The sequence below is a fragment of the Acomys russatus genome, chromosome 27 (genome assembly GCF_903995435.1).
Source record: "Acomys russatus chromosome 27, mAcoRus1.1, whole genome shotgun sequence".
NCBI lineage: Eukaryota > Metazoa > Chordata > Mammalia > Rodentia > Muridae > Acomys > Acomys russatus.
This window is the reverse complement of record NC_067163.1, coordinates 34350410-34363615: the sequence shown is the minus strand read 5'-3', so window position 1 is coordinate 34363615 and position 13206 is coordinate 34350410. Positions and strand designations below refer to the sequence as shown.

Here is a 13206-nt window from a genome sequence, read left to right as displayed (position 1 = left end):
ATCATCATCAGAAGCGCTGAACTGAGTGAAGGGTTAACGGTATCTTCAGCATTTCCCTCAGGCTCTCAGCAACTGCATCTTTAAATGCGTAGAAAACATAAAGTTCTTTGTAACTTCATTGTTATTGCCAGTATTATCTTGAAAATATAGCGTACAAGTAGAAAGATACGTCTTTCCTCTATAAATGCACATGCCATTTTCATAAAGCTCACAAATTTTGATTTCAAATCACTCTAAATTCCCTGAGACTTTGGTGAGGTACAGGTTTATAAATTTTGGGCAATTTGAGCTTAGGATTAGTTTAAAATAAATGACCAAGTGAATCAAGACACACTTTCAAAGGGTGTGCTTTACACATTTCATTCTGTACAGCACGTTAAAACTGATGCCACATGGGATCATCAGAAAGAAAGTTTCCATTGTACGTGGCTGTCTCTGCGACACATGGTGAAATGTCTAGATTATGAGAGGCCTAGTATTGAATCTTTGAATAGTGAAGGGGACATTGCAAGGCAGTAGCAGCCTTATGCTTAATACTTTACTTTAATTCTATATTACTGATTGAGAATGGAATCTTACCAATAATCAAACAAAAACATCTATTGGCATGAAAACATTTCTTCATTTGGGACAGAAAAAGCATATTTAATATTTGTACTTCTTAAAAAGTTCCTAGGTTGCTATGTTCTCAGCAACCATAGAAGGGAAAAAATGTTCTGCTGTGTTGATAAGTTTACATGATGATTTGAATTTGTCTGAGTAGGACACTAGAAAGCAAGGAAAATATAAGGAAGAAAGAAAATAATATTAGTAAAATAATATTAGTTAATTCTGCATGTTTGTAGAAGTGTGTCAGGGAGCATTGGAGCATCACCAGCTGTGGGTTGCAGGTTTTATGGGACAACTTGACATACAGTTGACCACTGAAAGGGTCAAAGTCGGAGTGCTCTCAGAACCCAGGAGGATCAGAAATAAGAGGCCCCAGCTATGATAAAATTGGACAGTGCTGTAACATGAAATAAAAATCCGTATGAGAATTGATAAAGCGTGTTTCAGAGTTAAGACAAACTGTAATTACTGTTCTTTGTTCTGTTTTTCTATATTCCAAGTAAGTTTAAGCCAGTTTAAAAGGATTTTACAAAATACTTTTATGTGTGTGTGGGGGGGGGGCATGCATGTAGCATGGTGGTATATGTGTGGAGGTCAGAAGACAACTTGAGGAAATCAAGTCTCTCCTTACCCAATATAGGTTCTATGGCTCAAACTCAGGTCACAGTTTAGCCATCTTGCTGGCCCCATAAAACCAGCTTTGACTTTATGTGTAATAAGAGAAAGTTCAGTTGTTAGTTAGAAGGTAATAATAAAAAGATTAATGACTGAGGCAAAACCTTGTATGATAATTATGACACTCCACCTGAAAAAGAAGTCCCCAGAAAACAACTAGCCCATTTTACCCAATACCACCTGCTCGTCACTTTCATGTCATCATTGCTGTAACACAGTAAAAGATCATTTCAAGGGCTGGCAAACATTAAATCACTCTTTCTTCCAAGTAATTACTGATCAAACTATGCAAACAAGTTCTTAACTACTCTTTAAAATTTTTGTTTCAAATTAGCAATATATAGGTTTCATTCTCACATCTGTAAACACATGTCTCAGTTACATTTGACTTAAATAATATGTCATTTGAAACATTTACTTGATAAACAATAGCTTAGGTATTACCTAATAATTTATATTTTTGCTAGCAATGTCATACAAATATTATTAAATTCAGAATCTATCTTGTGAGAGTCTATCTTCTTACACTCCGACATGCCATGTTCTTAAGTTAGCACCCTGGTTAACATGCTGTTAAAATCACTCATGTCTTTCAGTCCCCAGAAGATGATGAGACAAAACAGCTCAATTGCTGTCAAACTGCTTTTTTCAATGTAGTATTTTGGCCACTACCATAAAACAAAGAGAGCATTGTTCAGTTTTTCCATCTCTGTGCTCAGTAATTACTGTGTAGCATTAATTCCCAGGACCCATTTTATCCAAACTCAATCATTAAAAGAAAACAGTTTCTCGAAGAGCTGAGCTTTAAGTACATCTACCAGAGATGGGAACAAGTGTGGTTTAAAGGAAAGAGCTTTGAAGACAAGGCTCAACAATTGGCGATTTGTTCTCTTGGCAGCCATCTTAGTAGACAACAAAACATACATTCCTTGAAGTTATTCCATCCCATTTTTCTTAACTAGAAAACCAATGAGTTGAATATTATCTCATCTAAATCCTGTTTCCGTTCTCAATGAACCAAATGCTTTGAAAAAAAAAAATCGAGAAATATCTGCTTAAAATACCTGAGGGGAAAACATATGTCTGTTTTTTCCAATGTTGATTCATTTAAACCCATCATACTGAACTAAACAAAATTGGGAAAAATACTCAACATGGCAAAGATATCCTTCTCCCCAAATGGATTATTAATCCAATGGAAGTTCAACAACACAATAACATAGCTTTGGTGTGGAAAACACAGGAAAAACATTTGATGGAATTGAATTTCAAAATCAACTCTTAGGCTGTTCCTATGCTGAAATGACAACAAAGCATATAGAATAGGACTTCCTGTTTCATTTAATTCTCTTTAGAGTCTTGGAAAAATCACTGAATTCCTGGTTACTTTCTGTTTCATGAAATCTTTTTCAGACTTCCCTGTTTTAACACATACCAATGGCTTATTACATGATCAAGAATTTGGTTTTCAGATTGAACCTTTCAAACTTTGATCATTTTTGCCTTTAAATTCCATGCCTGTAATTTGTCCCACCCCCATCCCCCCACCCCCCGCCCAGCCCCACTGTGTCAGGGGTACCATCCTTAGCACGAGTTCTTGGCTCTTAGTTTGCACATAGCTTGAATGAGGGCTTCATGATGAAGGTAAGATATTAAGTGTTGTATTCACTTAAGAACGCACAGCAACTAGTGGGACGGAATCAGTTGATTCTGTGTGCTTTTATCTTGGCTGCTTCTGAGAGCACCCACAGGAGGCCCTTATGGGCCAGAAACTTGGCAGAGCAATGACATTTCTGCCTGTGTCTTCTAAGTGCTTTCCAAAATACTCTTCTGGTTTCTTTGTGGAGGGGCCATGTTTGGCTTAGGATCCTTTCTGTACCTCTTCATGCTATGTTTTCCTCATGCAGGTTAATAACTTACATGGCCTGGCATAAATCCTTCACTGTCATGAGCGTTATTATTCTTATTTTAAATTCATGAGTGTTTTGCCTGCATGCATGCCTGTGCACCATAGGGGTGCCTGGTGCTGGTGGAGGCCAGAGGAGGGTGATGGAGATAGAGCTGTGCATAGCTATGAGCTGCCATGGAGATGCTGGGAAACAAAGCCAGGTCTTCTACTAGAGTAGCAAGTACATTTAACCATTGATTTTGTCTCTCCAGCCCCATTCATAAGCACTCTCCAGCAGAGATCTCAACCAAGATTTGTCCACACCACAGTGATGACTATCTGCGGTAGTGATGCCTGTCAAGGGCGTGGAACTGGGAGGCTGGACCACACATACCAGGTGTTCAGTATCTCTACTCTTGACTGATGGTAAAACGCACAAGTTACAAGCATTTAGGAAAACGAAAGAGTAGCAATAACATTTAGGAAAAGGTAAGGAATAAGTACCTGATCATGTAAGAATCTAAACTTTGTTTTGTTTCTAAATATTTATTTATTTATTACTTATTACTTATACAATATTCTTGGTGTGTGTACGCCTGTAGGTTGGAAGAGGGCATGAGATCTCATTATGAGATCTGGTCATGAGCCACCATGTGGTTCCTGGGAATTGAACTGAGGACCTCTGGAAGAACAGATGGTGCCCTTAATCTCTGAGCCATCTATATTATTCGGTCTGTGTGTGTGTAGCATACTTGCCACACAATGTGCATCTACAGTGGGTGGGTGCCAGGAATCCAAGTCAGGTCCTTAGACTTTTTACAGCTCTTTTCCCTAATGTGCCATCTCCACGGCCCAAGAATTAAACTCTTGAGTCCGTACCTCTAAGTACAACAAAAAAGTGGCTTCTAGAAGCTTTTTAGTACTTTGCTCAGTCTGTAAAAATGGATAGTTAATTCATTGCCAAAGTTCAATGTTTGTTTGTTTGTTTGTTTTTTTAATTTTCATTCTGGTGAGTATTTTAACTGGAAGTAACCAGTTGGAACAATTCACTGCCTGGAATTCAGAAACAGCCAACCCCTTTGCCTTAACTGTCTGGACAGTGCTACTACATGCAACACAGTGACACAAAGAGAGTTTTCAAAACCAGCTCGCACAGCACAGTGAGCTATAAAACCACAGATGTTCAGGTTGACAGTAACAAAGGGGGAGACCTGGAAGGAGAGAAGAATTCATCTTTACCTCATTGGACACACCAGAAGAATGGTCTTGAACATAGTCCAGAGCCTTTTTAGGAGGCTGGGTGTAGACGCACCACAGAGGCAGAAGTGGAGAGATGGGATGGAGGAGAGTCAATGGCAGCGAGTAATGAACATGTGGAAAAGGTGACAACAGTTAGGAATCAAGTGCTGACAGCATCAGATACACACAAAGAGTGACATGAATGGAGCAAAATGGCAGCCACAGAGCAAGAGTGCAACGTCCCTAAATGGTCTCAAGCACTGCGCAAAGCTGCTTGTGCTCAGTTAGTAGATTTGCCAACTCAGTACGTCAAATCAAACTTAGCACTCCTGGTCTTTGGCCACAGCAGATTGCAAGTGTATTCAGGAGACGTTAGAGGAATTACATGGAAAGCATGCTGGTGAGTGCCCCGGTGTGGCTGAGGATTTTAGGAAGTGCTGGTAATTTAGGCTCAACACAGAAACCAGTACAGTCTCTAGAAACTACCCAATGATAGCAAATACATAAAACAAAACAAGAGAGCATTGTCCCAGTGGGGGAAAATACATTTATGATAATAAGAGAAGATACCAGAAAAAAATTGGAGGAAACAACCCACTTATTAGGTAATAGAAATGACAGGAAATTCTGTTTACTATTCATTTACAGTCACATTTCATTCAATTCAATAAAACACATAATGAGGCCAACCAAGGCTGTGTTTTAATGTATAAAAGGGATCTCACAGCCATCCAGTGAGGAATATGTGATTGGCGTATTTGCAAATATACTTATGTGCCATGCTGTAAGACAGAACAGAATCTGAGTTCTAATGAAATTGCTGGGGCAGCGGACATGACACGCTCGCCAACAGTTTAGCATTTATAAAACACATTATTACAGTTATGAAATCCACAGACAATTCCTCAATAGAGCTTGTGTGACTGAAGGCTGGGACACATGTATTTTATTCATCCAGCTTTTGTTTTCAACCAGACATATCTCTCTTCTGACAATTAATGTGCTTTTTAAAAAATCAAACAACATTCTCCTATTTGTTATAGTAATTTTCTAGCCTCACTTACCGGACGTCCAAACTCCAGTTCTGAAAAGAATTTATACCAGGGCTCATTTTCTAAATCTATGTCATCTGGATTTATGCGACCAGTCTAGAGCAGGTGTGAAGGAAAAAGGGAGGAGAAAGCACACTGAGCGAAGTGAGGGAAAAAAACGCCGTGTGGTATGAAAACACGCGCGCATCATCCGCACGCAAACATGCATCGGACTCATCCAACAAACCTCAGCAAGACAGAATGGAGGAAGTAAAGTACAATGAGCAAAACGAAGATATAGAAATGAGGGGGCGTGGCCACACTGGGGGTCCCTATTGCCACCATTGCTAATTCTTTACCCAGGCAGTGACAATGGGGATGGGTGTCACACCAGACTGTGAAGACAGGTCCAACCGAGGCACCGAGGTGCTCTCCCGGAGTGGTCAGTCGGCTGTCCCTGAAGTCACTGGCAACTAACAGTGGCAACAGTGGTCTGCAGTGTGCAGACATTGCAGATGGCTGGAGCGTGAAATGGTGGAGATGAGGGTGCCTGGGAGAAAAGTAGGGGTCTAGGAGCGGGCACTGGGATCTGACCATGCCTTAGCCTCAGGACAAAGGATGAGCTCATCTTCCCCACAACAGGAGAGAAAGTGAAGAAGGGAGGAGCTCACCAGGGTGGGAGAGAGCACTGGGGCGCTCAGACGGGGTGCAGGGATACAGCTCCTGGGCGGAGGGGAAGGGCTACGCAGGCCATCTGTTGAGGGTGAGACTGGGAGAGACTTCCGGCCGGGTTCCCTGGGAACAAGTGTTGGAGTTGTTGGGAGAGGGGGCTGTAAGAGAGAGGGGTGAGGAAACACTGGTTCGTTAGACAGGGGCTCTTGATGCAACCTGGAGGACATCAGCTGGCGTTACTCAGTCTGGGAGACTAACATTTCAGAAAGGGGCTATGGTTGGGGTGACAGTGGAGAGCAGATTTCTTAAAAATGGTCCACCACAGCAAAGACCTGATGGTCACAAGTCTCCTCGAAAGTGAAGAAATAATCCCATTTCGTGACTTAATCTCCCCCTGCTTACTTGGAGCTAAAGGAGGGTGGGGAGGGGAGGGAGAGTTGTGTGTGTGTGTGTGTGTGTGTGTGTGTGTGTGTAACTGACTTGCATTTCAGGTAGTTTATGAATGGTTGTGTTTAAGACAGAAAGGCTAGGGGGTGTTTACATAAACAGTTGAGGAAAAAACAGACACAATTTAGCAATAGAACACGGACACAACAGCCTTTCCTTAACGCGGTGGAAGGTTTAATGTTTTCTTTTACAATACGTACCAGGCGAGTTGGGGTCCTGCTGGTTGCTTTTCCTATAAAGTGATGCTCAAAGTACTTTGTGTACTTTAGCTGCTACTTTGATATATTTCACGTCCCCAATTAAGTGTGTATAGTTACAGAGTACACCATATGAAGTCAGAGAAATATTCTAAGGAAAGTTACCTGGTTCCCTAAAAGCCATTCCTGTCAACCAAGAGAAAAAGCTGTGATGCCCACAGTCCTGTCCAGGAGGGATGCTAAACACCCACTACTTCAGCCCCATATTATTCTGTTAGAAGTTTTAAGGTGCTCAAGTATTCCCACTGAGTAGCTCCATAATGCTGAGGGCATTGAAATAGTCCACATCCTCTGCCCCAAAATAGCTAGTATTTTGTCATGAGGTAATTGAAGTGTTTCATTGTCATGACCATCTATAATAGTTTCATTAACGTCCTTTGGTCTATAGTGGGTGATAAATTATTCCCTCAGGAGTTTCAGTGGTATAGTTCTATTTTAATGTATTTATGATACATGGTGGTTCATTAAAGGGTCACAGCATTAGGAAGGTTGAGAGCCTGAGAGCCACTCTATGAACAGTAGGGGGCAGCAAACCTACTAAACAAGTAGGAAAACGAGCTTTTTAAAAACATCACCTTGACTTGCAGTTAAAAGAAAATCTACAGCAAATGGACAGACCACATTCTCCTTGGTGGAGACACATTTCTGCAATAGAATCTAGGGAAAGGAACAGATAGCAAACGCTCTGCTCCAAACCTGAAAATAGCAATTTTAATAAACAGATGGTCCTATTTATTAAAACTCCAGTCTAGAATCTGCACAAACAAATATGAGCATGGAAAGTCCCTCAAACAGTGACGTCATCCTCAGTAGTTCCTGAATGTAGTGAGTGGTACACATCTGAGCAGAGCCTCTGCTTTCTAGGCTGGGTGTGGTGGCTGGCGCACACCTGAATGGCAGGTACCCAGGAGGCCGGGGCTACATAGAAAGACCTTGTCTCAAAAGAACATGAAACAGCATCATCAAACTGGTCCTCTACAGACCCCATCCCCTCAAAATGACATGTCAGAATTAGAATGGTTTCTTTGCTGCAGATGACCTATTGGGTCCCTTTAGTTATACAGTAATCGATTGTGTTCTGTGGCAATCCAGAGCTAAAGGACACAGAAACACTATGATGGTCAGTGACACTTATGCAGACAATCAGATAACGGAAGCATATGCATACAAATACTGTCACTGCTCCATCCTTCCCCTCACATCAGAGAAGCCCCTCTTCGTTCCCTGTGTATACAAACACATAGGAACACTAGGAGACAGACGCCTCCCACTGCAATTCTCACAGTGGCAGAGAAGCAGCCATCTGATGGACATCTCTCTCACCTGGCTTTATTTCTGTCAGTTTTACAAACCTAGCAAACTTCTGCTAACACAAACCGAGTGCCTCTGGTATGAGAAGAAATGCTTGAGATCCGCTAACACAGGAGTCTATGTGTAATTGTTCTTCAAAGCTCCCTACAGTGTGTAATTTATTTTTTTCCAAGATGGGGTTTCTCTGTGTATCCTCAGCTGTCCTGGAACTCTCTTCGTAGACCAGGCTGGCCTTGAACTCACAGAGATCTGCTTGCCTCTGCATCCCTGAGTGCTGGGATTAAAGGTGTGTGCCACCACGTCCCGCGAGTACTTTTTAGTTTTCCCACCTTAAAAGCCTTGAGCTGCTTTTCAGGTTAGAGAAAGTCCTGGCTTCCCAGCCTTCTCATTGAGCACACACTTCCTGTGTAATCCACTGGAGCATCAGGACCATGGGTTTGTTCTTGTTCGTGCTCATTGGCTTCTAAGCTTCAAGGCACCGGTCACTATGTTTTTTATGTATTTGTTTTCATAGTAAGTACCATTGTATTAATGGGATATGTCTTCATGGGTCAAACCATCAGATACAACTTCTCAAACTTTTATAGCTCTAACTCTGAGTGGTAATTTTGGTTGACAAGCCATATTTGCTGGTGGTTTTAAATTGCATTTCAACTCACCCAATGCATGTTCCTTTCAGCTATTATTATATTTTGCCACAGTTATTGTATGAAAGGTAACAATGTCCTTGTGCATTTTTGTTGTATTAAGCATAAGAACAATTAGCACAGCTTATCTACAGGTGTAGCCAATTCGGATGATCTGTTACATGTCTATTAATATTATTCCAGTAGAGTTGCTGATTGAAATATGGAATCTGTAAACTAGAAATGTAGTCTAATCTGTGGATCAAGTTGGTTAAAAACACATTTCTTGTGATTGCAAGGCCTTTCCTGGATCAGATATTAGGCCCATTTAGTTAGCTTCAAAGAAATGCATTTATATTTTGCCTTCCTGTTATAGAATATATATATATATATTAATTATATATAAAATACATATATAAAATACATAGATTCTATAATATATACTATATACATATATTCTTAGTATTAAATATAAATATATATTCTATAATATATTATATATACATATACATTCTTAATATTAAAATATAAATATATATGTGTGTATATATATATATATATATATATATATATATATATATATATATATGTGTGTGTGTGTGTATAAAATCTTCAATACTAAGGATGAAGGCAATCTTTTCCCAGAGTTTGAGGATTTCTGCTTAAGAAGAATTGCTTCCTGAGCTAGAGCTATTGGTCAATTCCATGTGTGCATCTCGATGGAGACTCAATGGGCCTCATAAGTAGATTCAATCTCTTACCGGTTTTATCCCTCATCTTCAAAGGTAACATCAGTTCCCATTCATTTAGTCACTCAAGGAGAAATGTACTACACAGGCATAGATACCAGGCATTGAATTGGGTATGGATAACGCTGTGTCAGACAAGGTGCCCACTCTCAAGGAGCCTACGGTGTAGTGAGGAACTCAAACAAGTGAACAGGCTATGGTAAGGATGTCAAAGTGGGAACTGCAGGTTTCCAGCAATCCCACTGCTGAGCATGAACAAGCCCCTGGGGGAAGTGTGCCTCTGATTAACCTAGGAGCTCTGTGTGTGTGTGTGTGTCTGTGTGTGTGTGGGGGGGGGGTTGTGTATGTACCAGCCCCTAGAGGAAGTGTTCCTCTGATAAACCTGGGAGCTGTGTACATGTGTGTGTGTGTGTGTGTGTGTGTGTGTGTGTAACTTTCCATGTGAAAGAAGAGGTGGTATGGCGTGCTTCTGTGGAATAAAGAACAGACCATGCAAAGGTCTGAAGAGAAGGGATGGAAAGTGGAAAGCCCTTTGTGTAGCCAGCAAGGGGTGTGGGGGAAATCACAGGATTTTGGTAGGTTTTATTTTTTGTTGGTTGTTTTTTTTTTGTTTGTTTTTTGTTTTTAGTTGTATCAAGGGAGTTTAGATTCTGCTCTAGAGATGAGAGAGAGAGTCAAGAAAAAATTTAGGACCGATAGGCCTTTTAAAAATCAGGGTAATGTATGTGTCACAGCACCCAGACAACAGACAACTGTGGACTAGAGAGCCATGCTATTTCTCCCTGTGAGGAGGAATGTAAGTTCATAGTGGGGGAGGGGGGGAATTCAAGCATATAGGGAAGTGGACAGGGTTTATCTGGAAGTTGAGGAGAATAATACGGAGCTGCTGAGCTACTGTCTATAATTTTTAAAATTAGAATGGAAAAGAACAAAGAGGTGCTTTCAAAATGCCTCTGAGTGAAAAGTCAGAAGATGCCATTCATGAGGCCTCGAAAGCCACCAGGTCTTATGTCACTCTTAGCAAGCTCACTCACTCCTACAGCCTGAGCCTTCAAGACACTTAGCTGGTTTCAAAACCCCTTGCCCAATCAGCCCTCTGTGGTGTTTGCTGCTGTTGTTGTTTTTTAACTTAAAGTGGGATGAATTTAGGTTTGATTTTTAGAAAAAGGTAGTAGTCTCACCATATAATGACAATAATTTAACAAGGCTTGGCCAAAGCTCTATCTTTAACTCTCCCATATCATTTGTCACAACACTGGCTCTTAACAAGATGGCTTCGGGGGATAAAAATGTAAGCCTTTCATTCTCACTTCCTTTTAAGTTACCAGTTCTTTTCCATTTATCTTTTCCTGTGGCTGAAGAGTTTAGCCATAGCAGAATCTCTGGCCATGCCAATGGCCCCTTAGACCATCAAGAATACTGGACTTGCATTATAGTTAGTTACCCTGAACCCAGCTTTTTGGTAAAGTCAGTACCAGGAACTTACTATGAGTTAGCCACTAATTACACTATGCTTTAAAAGAATCAAATTATGGTGCTGGTGAGTACTAGCTAGAGGCTTCCTGCTCAGAGGAGCCAACGCAGCAGTGATGAAGTACACCAAACAAAAGTTCGCCTAGGCTCAGCTGGTTCCATGTCTGAAACATGGCCAAGCGGTATTCACTTTATGCCGCTTCAGTCGCTTAGTCTGTAAAGCAGGAAGTTTGTGTGTCTGCTTTAAGGGTTCTTGGGAACACTACACAAGATAAACACATTATTACTAATTAGAGCTCGGCATGTAGTAGGTACTTAACAGCTGCTTTATTACTATTGTTGTTACTGCTGTTTTAAAACAGAGGGCCTTCAAAGCTCGCCTCCAAAGGCTTCTAAAAACTTTAGCCATAATGAGGGTACCCCATGGATGAGCCCTAAGAGGGAGATTTCTTTAGATGCGCTTCCCTTTTAGGCATTTAAGAGGTTTCCTATCTTCAGTCGAATCATTATCTCAAGAGCCTCATAAATCATTAGAGTGATCATTAAAGCTTTTCTATTATAATTAAATATAAAATTATTTTCTGATTTTTTTTCCAGAAGTAATATTGTATTCCATTGAATTTTGGTTTAGAAATTTCACTTTCTTGATATTCAATCAGATGGGTTATAATCCAGAACCTGGAATTAATAATGTCCCTTTCCAGTTTGTTGTAATCTTATCATGCAGAGAAATTGGAATTATTTGAAGAAAGACAGTTGAATTATGTGATTGGAATTTTTTGAGCATACTTCTCAAGAACACAACTACAAAACATGTGGTTTCAAACGCAAGGACACTCATGTTGGGTGTGGTGAGGTCCCAGGCTGACCAACTGAATCTCAGGCTGATCTTGCAGTCGATGTACATGTGTGATGCTATGGGCCTCTGAGCAAATACCAACAGGGTTGATCTGGAAGCAAGTTTGGGCATACAGAGGAATTGCTGAGTGTTAAAGAGGTTTCAAGACACTGATCTCTGAGAAAGAAACACGAGAGGACCCAAAGGGAAGAGAGCCAAGGGAGAAGATGCTGGTAGCTTTAGGGGAGGCAAGTGGTCTTTTCCTAGTCCGTACATCCTTTAGTTTGTGTACGACTAAAATAAACAAAAAACGGCTATAAAGAGAAATACAGTCTTGATCCATTAAAGTGGTAATCAGGCAGCTTGAGGCTTGGTACCCCTGAGAGGGATTTAATAAAAACCAATTAAACAACTTGTTATAGGAAGCATGCTTGGGAAAATTTTCTCTTAAGTGCAAGAAATAGTAGGAAACCAAGATACAAATCAAAGGATTCATCTGCCTGGGCCTGTATGGATCCATGTTTTTCCTCTCCGTAGAGCTAGCAACTAAGCCTTTCATGTATGAGTGCTATGATTAGGTGCAGCTAGCTAAAAGCTAATGATGATGAGTCTTACACATACATGGCACTAAGGTATCTCTTTCAATTCAGAGATAAGATACACAAATCATGATTAAAAATAAACACAACTTCTCAACAACCTCAAATAAACAAAAGGGGGTGAGACTCAGGTTTACTTGGGAATCCCCGTGGCCTAGCAAGCCGGCTTTTTGATCAATGACAATGCTTACGGGTCTTTCGTGCTGCAGAATGGATGACTTCCCAGGCTCATATTCAAAAATACTCCTTGGCTCCGATCGGAATTTTCTTGTGTCTACCTTTCTGTCTGGAGGGTCCCAGTCATGCCTAGAAATGAACAGTGAACCACATGTTGAAACAATTTGTGTGCAAGAGCACCTGTGAAATACTACCCATGGTCAATTGCCTAGATTAATTTTAGTTGAAATTTACTCATTTTGTGTGTGTGTGTGTGTGTGTGTGCGCGCGTGTGTGTGTATGTGTGCATGTGTGTGTGCATGTGTGTGTGCATGTGTGTGTGTCTTGCAGAAGAAAAAACATTAGTGAATCAAAGCTTCCTTTCCACCATGGGTTCTAGGGATCAAATTCCAACCTTCAGGCTTAATAGGCAAGTAGTTTTTCTTGCTGAGCCATCTCTCTTATTCTGAGAGATAAAAAACAAAAACAAAAACAAAAACAAAAAACAAAGAAACAACAAACAAACAAACAACCCCACACAACCAAAAAACATCTCGCTGGCTAAAAGTTTATGAAAAATACCACATATGTTTAACTTTATATAAACGACTGATAGTAAGCCATCCCTTACAGTAC

At 40.6% G+C, this 13206-nt stretch overlaps 1 protein-coding gene across 1 annotated transcript in view; it reads right to left on the bottom strand.

Annotated features, from left to right (window-relative positions):
* Sorbs2 (sorbin and SH3 domain containing 2) overlaps positions 1 to 13206 on the bottom strand; it is a 128215-nt gene that overhangs the window by 35664 nt on the left and 79345 nt on the right. The window contains 4 exon segments of the mRNA XM_051169926.1: positions 4412 to 4468; positions 5476 to 5559; positions 6114 to 6272; positions 12606 to 12720. Of these exon segments, the coding sequence (XP_051025883.1) occupies positions 4412 to 4468; positions 5476 to 5559; positions 6114 to 6272; positions 12606 to 12720 (415 nt within the window).